An 11,968-nucleotide genomic window follows, 5' to 3' on the forward strand; every position below is an offset into this window, starting at 1 on the left:
AAAGCCAACTTAAAACATTCCTAATGATGTCTGAAAATGTTTATTCAGGATGCCTTTTTTAAATTCATATTTTCTTTCTAAACACGAAAACAGTTTTCAGCACAAACTTCCAGCATGTTTTGCATTTTGAAGCGACAAAAATCACATTTGTAAACCCTGCGATCATGAAAAATGCAGATCATTTCTCTTTGTGCTCAGAATCCGAATCAGCTTTATTGTCATTCAAACATAACATCAGGGATGCAATGTAGAACAAAATATGATATATTAATCTCCCAAAATGTAAATGAAATAAACTGAAAAAAAGGAATGAATTTGTTTGAGGTGGGCGTGCATCTGTGGAGTTAATTATTAGATCCCTAATATCTGAGGCAACCGAGTGAATTAGAGGAAACATCTAAATCTGGATCTGTATTATAAATATCCTCCTCTTATACGACACATTATCTGTCATTACTGARCAGCAGTCTGTCCTCGTGCTGTTCTTTCTGCTCCATAATAACCACAGATGACTTTTTTACACGTTTAACTCAATTATGTTACATCACCATTATCTATAAATAATATGAGAGTCCTTCTACAACCAAAACATTTAGAGCTATTCTTATAGTACATATTATTATGCACACTTATATTAGAGAGAAGCACAGTGATTTTCAAGATTTAGAAAACAGAATGACAGTATATCAAAAAAATATCTTTATTTTAAATCCAATTTGAAATCATTATGAGCCGTGACTCAAATACTGACACTAATTCAGGCACAGTTCTGCACAAAATATTCCAGATGATGGATTAAACATCATGCTACGAGGGAATACTCTTGAAAATAATACTTGGAAAAGTATTAAAGTGAAGCCTCAAAAATACAAGCCAACTCTTTCTACTCAAAAGACTGTTTTTTTTAATAATAACAATAATTATTTTTATTGTCCTGAAAGCTTGTTCTCTTGTCTGGAAGTTTTTAATCTATAGAAGTTAACACTTCTATGGAAGTAAATGTGCAACTCTCTGACAGTAAGAGTGAAACACTGTCCCCAAGAGGGCAGAGAAGGTCCTAAAAGAGTTTTCTCTTTTAGTCAGTTAACCCACATTTGACCTAGAAATTCCTTAGATTACATTTATAACTGTTCAGCTCATGACAGGTTAAAAGCCACTTTAGTTAATATTTAAAATTATCTGAATCTTTAATTCAGAAAACATAAACACCTCTGCATCTTATTTGGAAAGTCCTTACATACTTTCACTTTGTGTCTTGGATGGAGTTAATGTGACTCATCTCGGACGTCATTTGCCTCCTTTAGACCCTAAATCCGTTTTCTGAGTGAGAACAGAACAAGCTGTCCAACAACAGCAGAGCTGCGAGGCCTTCCTCTGACGTTCTTAGGTGACGACCACCAGACCAAAGTGCTGCTTCAGCTGCTCGAGGAATATGTAAGTGAAGACCGTTTGAGGGATGAGGCGAATGGCTGCTGGAACGAGACCCTGGACACGTATCGGGTAGTTATTAAAAGGGTCGTAGTGACCCAAGGAAGAAATTTAAAAAAAAACAGCATGTCTCTGTGTTACGAACATGGCGTTTACCTTGTAGAACGCCTTCGGGCCGAGCTTTGCTGTTTCTGTCAGGCAGTGAAACACACTCTGGAACCAAAACACAAAAGGAATACACGAGAGGCATGACGAGCTGAATAATTTAACCCAGAGAGGATAAATAAAACATTCATGTCGGAGAGAAGACAAGAGAAGCCAATTCAGTTAATCTTAACCGAGCCTCAGAAAACTAAACTAAACAGTTTAATATGTGAGCATCTAACCAAAACATTTCATTTTAAGGCTATGAAATATACAACGGGTAAAATAAGTATTGAACATGTCAACATTTTTCTCAGTAAATATATTACTAGAGGTGCTAATGACATGAAATTTTCACCAGATGTCGGTAACAACCCAAGTGATCCATACATACAAAGAAATCAAACCATAAATGTCCAGAAATGAAGTTATTTGTAATAATYTGGAATGGCACAGGGAAAAAGTATTGAACACATGAAGAAAGGGAGGTGTAAAAAGGCATGGAAAGCCAAGACACCAGCTGAACTCTCTCAGTAATTAGAAAGCAAGCCTGCCCCTTGTCGGTGCAAGTTAATATCAGCTGGTTCAGTCCCAAATGATGGCCAGGTATCACACAAGAACCATCTGATGATGGGTAAAAGTAAAGAGCTCTCTCAAGACCTTCACAACCTTATTGTTGCAAAGCATAATGATGGCATCGGTTACAGAAGAATGTCTAAACTTCTGAAGGTTCCAGTGAGCACTGTTGGAGCCATAATTCAGAAGTGGAAAGAACATTATTTCACCATAAACCGACCACGACCAGGTGCTCCTCGCAAGATTTCTGACAGAGGAGTGAAAAGAATTATCAGAAGAGTTGTCCAAGAGCCAAGGACCACTTGTGGAGAGCTTCAGAAAYACCTGGAATTAGCAGGTAAGATTGTTTCAAAGAAAACAATAAGTAATGCACTGAACCACCATGGCCTGTATGCACGCTCACCATGCAAGACTCCACTGCTGAAGAAACAGCATGTTGAAGCTCCTTTAAAGTTTGCTGCACAACATTTAAACAAGCCTGTGTAATACTGGGAGAATATAGTCTGGTCAGATGAGACCAACATTGAACTGTTTGGATGCCAGAATACACATCATGTTTGGAGGTCAAATGGCACTGCACATCAGCCCAAAAACACCATACCAACAGTGAAGTTTGGAGGTGGGAACATCATGGTGTGGGGCTGTTTTTCAGCATATGGTACTGGCAAACTTCAAATAATTGAAGGAAGGATGAGTGGAAAAATGTACAGAGACATTCTTGATAAAAATCTGCTTCCATCTACCAGGATGATGAAGATGAAACGTGGCTGGACATTTCAGCAAGACAAAGAGCCCAAACACAAAGCCAAGGAAACTCTCAGTTGGTTTCAGAGAAAGAAACTAAAGCTGCTGGAATGGTCCAGCCAATCACCTGACCTGAATCCAACAGAAAATCTATGGAAAGAACTAAAGATCAGAGTTCATAGAAGAGGTCCACGAAACCTTCAAGATTTGAAGACTGTTTGTGGAAGAATGGGCCAAAATCACACCTGAGCAATGCATGCCACTAGTTTCTCCATACAGGAGGCGTCTTGAAGCTGTCATTGACAACAAAGGCTTTTGTACAAAGTATTAGATAAATTTCAGTAAGTYTGTTCAATACTTTTTCCCTGTGCCATTCCACATTATTACAAATAACTTCATTTCTGGACATTTATGGTTTGATTTCTTTGTATGTATGGATCACTTGGGTTGTTACCAACATCTGGTGAAAATTTCATGTCATTAGCACCTCTAGTAATATATTTACTGAGAAAAATGGTGATGTGTTCAAACTTATTTTACCCGCTGTATATAAAAAAAGTTTTTACATTTCTGTCTAAATACAATGTTGCTCTTTTAAGAAGTACAATATTCTGTTTAATTTTCTTTAAGGGTCTGCTAAAAAATGCTGGGAAATGAGTGTATTTTAGGGGGGAACAACATTGTACTGTCCATAAATATGCCTGCCTGTTAAGTGACTGAAGTGCGGCCAGTGTTGGCAATTTTAAATATATAGAGAAATTAGACTAATTAATCAGTCACAACAACTAGAGGCAAAATTTTATAAAACCTGACACAAATTATGACGAAAGAATAAATTGGACATAATCTGTTTATGTTTTATTTGAGGTATGTATTCATTATGCTGCGAAATAAAAGTTTGCGACACATTATTGAGACAATCCTGCTTGAAAAAAGTAAATAAATTTAAAAAAATCATTCTGACGGTTCTGATTAAACTAAAATGACTGCACGAATACACGATGACTTTAAAAAGCCTGAATACAGCTTTTTGCAGTGTTCCAATTGTATGTTTAGGAGCTTATTGCTAAACCCAGGGTCAGAAAACCAACACAAGCTGGAGCAGAAAATCAAATAATGAGACGATTTAAAGAAAACACTCACCCTGTATTCCAACTTTGAGTTCATTAATCGTGTTTTGACAACGTCCAGTGGTTGGCACAGGATGGTAGCACACCCACCCTGCGAAAACAAAGAAGAGGTTTATTTTATAGAATTTAATTCAATCTAATTTTATACATTTTGCAGTAAAGATAAATTCCTTACAGCAAACACACTGGCCAAAAAGTGAGTAAAGATGTTATCAGTAAAATAACCTGTAGCCAGAACCAGCTGCTTGGACTGGTCATAACAGGAGAGCTGCAGAAACAAAATCCACACATTACTGAACGAAAAAATAAAAAAATAAAACATGTTATGATGGTTTAATAAATCAGCTGAAAAGCTGAAACTGAATTTTACCTGTCCAATAGAGACCAGAGCTCCTCGAGTCGAAGCCATCGTAGCTCCAGAGAATAATTTAAAAATTCCTTCTGTATGAACATACAAAAACATGCTTAAATATTATTAAAAACCTGTAAAGTTTTAAAAGAAAATGATTTTTTTTTGTTTGTTTTGGCCAAAAACGTCACTATGGTTGAAGTATACCTTTTTCATTGCAACATCATCTTTTGAATATAAGAAACATATATTTTAGCAAAATTCTTTTCCTGTGCAAAAGAACCAATTTTACCTTTAAAAACAATTTATCTCACCTTCCTTCCAAACACGTATCAGCCCATCAAGCACATGAGCGTAGCTGTGAGGTAAAAGAACATCCCATAATGTGGCCTTTTCYCTTGAAAAGCCGTGTAATTGTCTGTAATTACGAAGGATTTGTGATGTGCTCCCAGTTTGACATGTTCTTACCTTCTTTTGAGCTCGGCTGGCAGTTTGACATCGTTTTGCATTCTGCGTGATGGGAGAGTGAAAGATTTTAAAACCCAAGTTATTATCAGCAGGAATTATCGTCACAAAGATTGTCTTGGTTGCTGTTGGATACGATTGACAGATTGAGGTTTTTTTTTTCCTGTAAACTCACCGGACATTCACCAAGTCGGCTGGTGTCCCAATTAAGCCTCCAGTAAACCCTGGTGCAGAAAATACATATTTAAATAATCACTTTGAGCAAAATGATTACAGTTAAAATGATTCATACCTCCGAATGCACCAAGAAGGACTTTCTGATAGAAAGGCATTAAACCTTTGTTTTTACTATGCATCCTGTCCCTGATTGTCTCATAAATGGCAAACCGTGACAGAGAATATGTCATCTAAAGGAGGAATAAGACAAAACATGTAAGTCAGAAACATATATAAAACTAAATGTGTGTTTTTTTACCTGGCGGCAGAGAGAAGCACTGAGGCCGCTGTAGAGAGCCAGATAACCTTCTCTTCTCACCACGTTCACGGTCATCCCGATCATCCTCACCCTCACCTCCTGCTGCGTCTGTAAGTGCACCTGGAAATGATGGGCCAAGAGTCAGTCACACCTGRGCTGATTGCTGCTACACATCTGTACAGGTGTGAGTCCACAAGAACATACGACCCTGCTTCAAACAGACGTCAGACTCCACCAATGAAACAGAACAGGTAAAAACTAGAGTAAACATCACTTTGAGGTTTCTTAGTGATTTTTTTTAAAGCAACAATTTTTTTTATCAAATATTGCTGCAACTGATTGTAGCTGGTGAAAACTTCTAAACAAATCCATGAAATTGATTCAGGTTCTTTTCAGTTGTTTTATGAATTCAGTTTTAAACATTTGTAATACTTAGTAAACTGCATTTAGTTTAGTAATATTGCTCTCACAGTCTGCTCATTTTGTAATAATAGGTTAAAGACGTGATTTGGTTTTGTTTACATTACATAAGTTTCTTTTTTTATTTTATGGCTGTTTTGTCATCTTGTTTTGTGTGTGTGTGTGTGTGTGTGTGCGCGCCATCATTTCCACTAAGTATCTTCTTTATCTGTTTCCATTTTCTATGTAGCACCTGTATCATGTTAGTAATCATCACACCTGCAGTTATCCTATTAATTACCACCTGTATTGTATTAGCAATCATCACAGCTGCTGGCYTTCCTTTAATTAACCCCGGGAATTGTGTTAGCAACCCTCACACCTGCTAATATTTCATCATTTTCCACCTGTATTGTGTTAGCAATCATCATACCTGCTAGCACCTATTTAATTACCACCTGTTAGCAATCATCATACCTGCTAGCACCTATTTAATTACCACCTGTTAGCAATCACCACACCTACTGGCCTTCCATTAATTGCCACCTGTATTGTGTTAGCAGTCATCACACCTGCTGGCATCTCTTAAATCACCATTCTTAGTACATAAACTCCCTTTCCCCCACACTTTTTCATATATTAGCTTACATGCATCTTGCTGTTTTCACAATCCTTGTTTTCTCCCTGAAGACTGCCTCCTCCTGCATCTAAATTCTGCTATTACTCAGCAAAGTTTGAAAATAAATTAAAATATATTGCCCTGCACCAGCGTATATTGAAGCCTACAAGCATCAATTTATTTAGTTTTGTCAGTGGGGGAGAAAAAGCTGTGTTAAAATAACAGTTTCCATTATTYTTCCCTTACCTTAATCAGATCCAGTGGGTGTGTTAAGCAAGCAGCTGCACTGGAAGAGACTCCACCAAAATACCAGCGAGAAACACGATTTTCCTGCATGTTGTAGGAGAAACTAACAGATGAGATGTTCATGATAAATACAGAACAGGTAAAATCAGTGCAGGTTCATAGTTGCATAACTCAGATTTTTGATTAAYAGGTGGACGTTTTGAAAAGTCACATGGCTGAGTTCAGCTACGTGAGCTGGTCTCCTTCCTTACTCAAAGRTTCTGAGCCAAGAAAAGGAGTGCAGCTGGTTTGTGGGAGGGAGAGTATGTGGCTCATATAAAAATAGCCTGACTGCTGTTATAGTTTTGTGAATGCAGCATGCCAACATCCTGTTTAAAGAATACATGTCAGATGGTTAGAATGATCCTTTAAGGGTCATAAGGTTCTTAAAATGCATTTAAAAAAACATGCAGTTGTGTCAAGAGTTATTTTATAAGTTTCTGTGTTATTTTTTTCTATTCTTGAGCATGACATGYTTTAAATGAGGGGTGCAACGAAGTATGAATGGGCAGCCTGAGAGTGAATGTGCTTACTGAGGAAGATCCTGAGAGGCGAGGAGCCTCCTGACAGATGATAGAAACAGTAACTGGAAACCTTTTCTCCACTTCAGATAATCAGCAAACCACTCATAGTTTTCAGAATTCAGTTTCTGTTAGATTTTAGCTCTTTGTTCAACAGAATACAATCATTTTATTAGGACTCTTAGCTAAAATGAATGTCAGCATGGGGTCTGAAATAAATCCTCACTTTGAGAAGAAAATTAGTCAACTTTATGACTAAAATTTAATAATTAAATTCTAAGCAGGTTAAAGGAAGTACAAATGTGTGATAAGGGTGAAAAAAGCGCAGATTTTATAATTATGTGTAGTATTAGTTGTTAGTTTTTCTTGCAGGTGACTTGTGATGAGGCAGATCGGTGTGAAACCATCATCAGCATCACAGCAGGATGTCGGCGCTTCTTCTTCTTCAACAATTTTCTGCAGATCTCACAAGGAATGAATCCTCTGAGTTTTCTCACTCTGGGGGAAATTGAATGAGTGATACGATACGTTTTTTTAAGTTTCTGCCCTTTCTTTTTAAGTTATTTAGCATTTTGTTGGAGCAGTGAGACAACAATGCTGGAGGCCTCCGCCTGCCACTSTAGCTAAAGTCAAACCAAACTTAAGATGTAAATGAATTCTTTCACTGGAAGCAATCTGAATAAAGTAGTTACGTTTTATTAACACCACCTGTGTTTGACCCTAAACTGTGTGGGAAGAGGCATGAAATTTTACTAACATGAGGAAGAAGTTATCCTGGCTGAACAAGGGTACTTTTCCAGCTTAGCTGAAAATGTTATTTTGCAACTGGCAGCTTTGTTTTTGACCACACTCCCTTTGTTTACACATTACATTCACATTTATTTTAATAAAAATAAATAGAAATAAACTCACCACCTCCAATGAAAGCTAATTGGATCATTATGTTGTACCAGTGGCAAACATACAATATGAATTTGGGCCTTATTATTAATCTTTTTAATCCTTTAGAAAACAACTTTGTTAAAACGTTAAAAATGAAAGAAAATCACAAAGAATCAAATAGTAAATATTTGTCTTTAAACGATCACCACAGTAATATAATGCATTGCATTCTTAACATGTAAACATGCGCCACCTYGTGGTCATTTATTAAAAATGCAGATTTAGAGTTATACGTAATAAGTCTGTGATTTAACAAACACGTGCACTCTGACTTAAAAAAAGTTTTAATCAATCAAAAAATTACATTTATAAGTGATTTTTAATTGGGTGAAACTTAAAAATTCTAGAAAAATAACTGGTGAGACATCAGCTGKTTTTGTTTCATTACAGTTCAACAAAATGAGTAATATTCATTTTTTAAAATACTTAGTCAGAAAACAGCTGTTTAAAGTGAWAAAGGTTTAATTACATTTCAGACACCCTTTTAACATGTATCCAATTCCTGCTTGCCGAAACAATTTTCTTGTTTTACTTTCTATTATTCTAAATGACATTTTTCAAATCATTWTTAGTCTGGTTTTAAATGTTGTAATAAAACAACCTCATTAGATCATGCTGACATTYAGGGCAAAAGTACAGTTTTGGAACATGATTCCAGAGACAAGCAGCTGCACTGAGGTTTAATCTGCAGGTTTCTAAACAGAACAATGAACCTGAATTTTTCTGAAACATTCCTCTGAATGTTTTTATGTTTTTACCTAAAATAAGCACACACCACTACGTAAGAGAAGATTATATCGGGACATTTCACCTTTATTCTATCAACAATGAGGAATATATGGACTCAGCTGTACTAAATACATCTGTAACCTCGATCCTACAGCTCAAACTTTWAAGTTTAACCCTCATCGGCTCAAAGGCCGATGTATCTGCAGCAGAAATCAGACAGATGAGCGCACAGGCAAACAATCATCTGGAAAGTTCAGTCTGAAGTTGAACCACCYAATCTGACACCGCTAAAAGATGGTAAGAATAAAAATAAAAGGCATTTCTTTGTTTCCTTTATTTCTTAGGGTCCTTTCCTCTCCGTGTTTTTGTTTTTACAAAAAGAAAACAGTAATAAGAAGAACAAAGAGCATGATCAACAGAATACAGATTTACTCCAACACCACAGTGCCTCCCGCTGCCTCCAGGGCGGCTTTAAGCTTTTCTGCTTCTTCCTTGGGTAAGTTAGCCTGGATTTCTTGAGGAAGCGTCTCCACTAGTTTCTTTGCCTGATCAAAGAGGAAACAGAGAAAACGAGATGTAGTGAAGCTATCAGATGTYAAGTAAATCATGCTTCAAAAGACTRTGTAGACATTTACAACCCTATTTTACCCCCCCCTCTTAGCACTTATCTCTACACCTTTGTTTTATGTGATAACACCAAGAACCTGGTTATCCCAGTCAATTTTGTAAAAGGAGGCTGAAAACAAAGTTTCTCACAAATATATTTTCTCCAATAAAGATATCTATCAGCACARCTGGAGRYGTCATCTCTGTACATTGTTKCCTTGTTCARACAAATCTGTCAATACAGATGTTTRATATATAGATATAACAATCTGGAAGTAACGTGCAAAAAATACCAAGAATAATTTTACAACTAACACAATAAATTTAAACATGTGTCCTGAAACATCAAACCAAGGATTGAGTTGGATTTAGCCATACTAAAGTAAACATATACAGGTGCTGGTCATAAAATTAGAATATCATGAAAAAGTAGATTTATTTCAGTAATTCCATTTAAAAAGTGAAACTTGTGTATTATTTTCATACATTACATACAAACGTAATGTTATGCATATAACTACTGTTCCCTGAAGGAAAGGAACGAGGTACAACATCATGTATGGGAACNTATTTTCAGATTGCTGGCATTTTAAGCCAGAGGTTCTCAAACCAGGGGTCTGAAAGTATAGCTTGAGAWTACAGTAAATTGTTAATTTTGGTTTTTATTTTAAAGAAATACATAAATGCATATGGGGAACAAAGCACCAGTCAAAGAAACATACTAAACCAAATGAATGTAATTATTCTCATGACATTTAGGGGTTAAAATGGCAGTAAATTAATTTTAAATCAGCAWGAGGCTTATGAGGGAGTRGCTGGAAAGTTTTCACCCTTGTAAGGAGCGAAAAGGTTGAGAAATCCTGTTTTAAATTACAGTCTGATACCTAAATCCTGACATCCTGAGCAATTCAAGTGARATGACTTTTTTTTGGCTAATCCGGATGATCCCAAGAAAACCAGTCTGTATGCTGTTTATTTTTATTACATTAGTAAGGATTACTTGACATCATTTAAAAMAGGAAACCTGAAACCATCTGGATTTCTCAGCTGGTATTGAACACAGCTTTGCAAGTGTGCAGAAAGRAGAAATAATAGAAAGCTTTTCTGCTCAAACACCGTTAGTTGTTGCTACTCATATTTTGACAACATGCAGTTCTTGCTCATTTTTCTACACTTGGTTTGATGTGATGGCTCACATATGCTCATTTAAACCTAAAAATGACARATTTACTGAGTGAGGAGATGCACTAAATACTGCTCATCTGATGCTAACAGAAACAAAAGCTCTGCAAGATTCTTCAAAACAGCTGTAAAGGCGACACGTACCTGCACCAGATTCAAGCCCTGCATGGAGCTCTTTACTTCTTTTATAAGCTTCACTTTATCTTCCGGCTTGAATTCTGTCAGCTTTACTATGAAATGTGTCTTCTCCTTTTTAGCCGGCTGTGCGTCCTCGTCTTCTGCCTTGTTTTGAAAGAAAGAAACAGAAAGAGTAATGCACACTGTAGGTGTCTGTTTGCCAAGATGACAGATTTCTAAAGTTGAAACGTTGTAGCAGATTCGATTTTTCTGTCCCTGTGACTTGATTTTAAAAAAGCCAGTCAAATAACTTGTACCTGAGCTTCAGGCATGCCAGCTCCGGCCATCATCCCCATCGGCATCATTCCAACATCCTGAATGTTCAGAGTTTTCTGTGAACGAGACAAAAATTACGGGACAATAAGCAGAAATGTCCTTACAATATGATTAGGGTTCAGTATTATCAGATGCAAGCATTATTCCCTAACCTTGAGGAGCTCGTTGAGGTCCGACACCTCTAATAAGGTGAGGCTGGCTATATCACTGACGAGCTGCTGGATTTTTGGAGAGTATTTTTTGGGTTCTCCATCTAGTTGTGGTATGGGGATGGCCTCCGATCGGCTGGCTGCACCGGTCTGCAGAAGTCTGAGAGCACACAAGGACGGAGGCTGCTGCTGAAGCTGTTGTCTGAGAAATCAGGTAAAGATAAGGAAAAATGAAATGAATGCACCTGGTAATCGTTTAAAGATGTGTCACTGGTCAGCATTTACGTAAAAGAAATGTGGATCCTGCTGAAATTCATGTCTGGTTTCTGCAAAGTTCTTGTTTTAGGTAAAGTTTACTTGGTCAGCATCTTTTCAATAGTTGAAAAAGTGTGAATGAGCTAATTTTTGCTTGGCTACAATAATTAACCAAATAAATAAATAAATAAATAAATAAATAAATAAAACCACTGAGCATTTTCATAATAATCACTAGCCCTCTGCTAAAGTAAACATTGTGAGTCTGCAAAATCAAAAGCTGGAAAATAATTAGTTCCTTTTCAGTCATTTCACTCAGTACAACACACAGTTGTATATGGGACACGCGCGCCTGGCTGAAGCCACCTCTAATCACGTCTTTAGACCGGTGACGTGGTGACGTTGAACTTCAAGTGATAGGCTCCGCCTTCACCCGATAAGTTCGGAGTCACCAGCGTCATTTCTCAATTCTATTGCCCCTCACCTCACAATAGTCACCTCTAAACCTGAGCTCACA

General features: G+C 36.9%; 2 protein-coding genes across 3 annotated transcripts in view; both read right to left on the minus strand.

Annotated features, from left to right (window-relative positions):
- Positions 1-21: 21 nt before the first annotated feature.
- Positions 22-9,235, minus strand: slc25a10a (solute carrier family 25 member 10a). Of its 2 annotated transcripts, none has more exons than XM_014025188.1 (11): positions 6,576-9,235; positions 5,312-5,431; positions 5,129-5,243; positions 5,012-5,060; positions 4,840-4,881; positions 4,686-4,729; positions 4,393-4,463; positions 4,248-4,290; positions 4,036-4,113; positions 1,585-1,641; positions 22-1,485 (listed from the first exon to the last, which is right to left on the minus strand). In XM_014025188.1, exons 1-11 carry the CDS (start codon positions 6,696-6,698, stop codon positions 1,301-1,303), a joined length of 927 nt encoding a protein of 308 aa, XP_013880642.1. In that variant the 5' UTR covers positions 6,699-9,235; the 3' UTR covers positions 22-1,300. The 2 variants fall into 2 exon arrangements, with proteins under 2 accessions (XP_013880642.1, XP_013880649.1); XM_014025195.1 differs by having other exon boundaries at positions 1,184-1,485; positions 4,198-4,290; positions 6,576-7,514.
- mrpl12 (mitochondrial ribosomal protein L12) overlaps positions 9,122-11,968 on the minus strand; it is a 6,560-nt gene continuing 3,713 nt past the window's right edge. Inside the window, exons 2-5 of the mRNA XM_014025206.1 lie at positions 11,200-11,398; positions 11,029-11,103; positions 10,739-10,876; positions 9,122-9,351 (exon numbers count right to left, since the gene is read on the minus strand). Of these exons, the coding sequence (XP_013880660.1) occupies positions 9,235-9,351; positions 10,739-10,876; positions 11,029-11,103; positions 11,200-11,398 (529 nt within the window). The 3' untranslated portion in view covers positions 9,122-9,234. The remainder of the gene's footprint in view (positions 9,352-10,738; positions 10,877-11,028; positions 11,104-11,199; positions 11,399-11,968) is intronic.

Source organism: Austrofundulus limnaeus, unplaced genomic scaffold (genome assembly GCF_001266775.1).
Source record: "Austrofundulus limnaeus strain Quisiro unplaced genomic scaffold, Austrofundulus_limnaeus-1.0 Scaffold4, whole genome shotgun sequence".
Taxonomy (NCBI): Eukaryota; Metazoa; Chordata; class Actinopteri; order Cyprinodontiformes; family Rivulidae; genus Austrofundulus; species Austrofundulus limnaeus.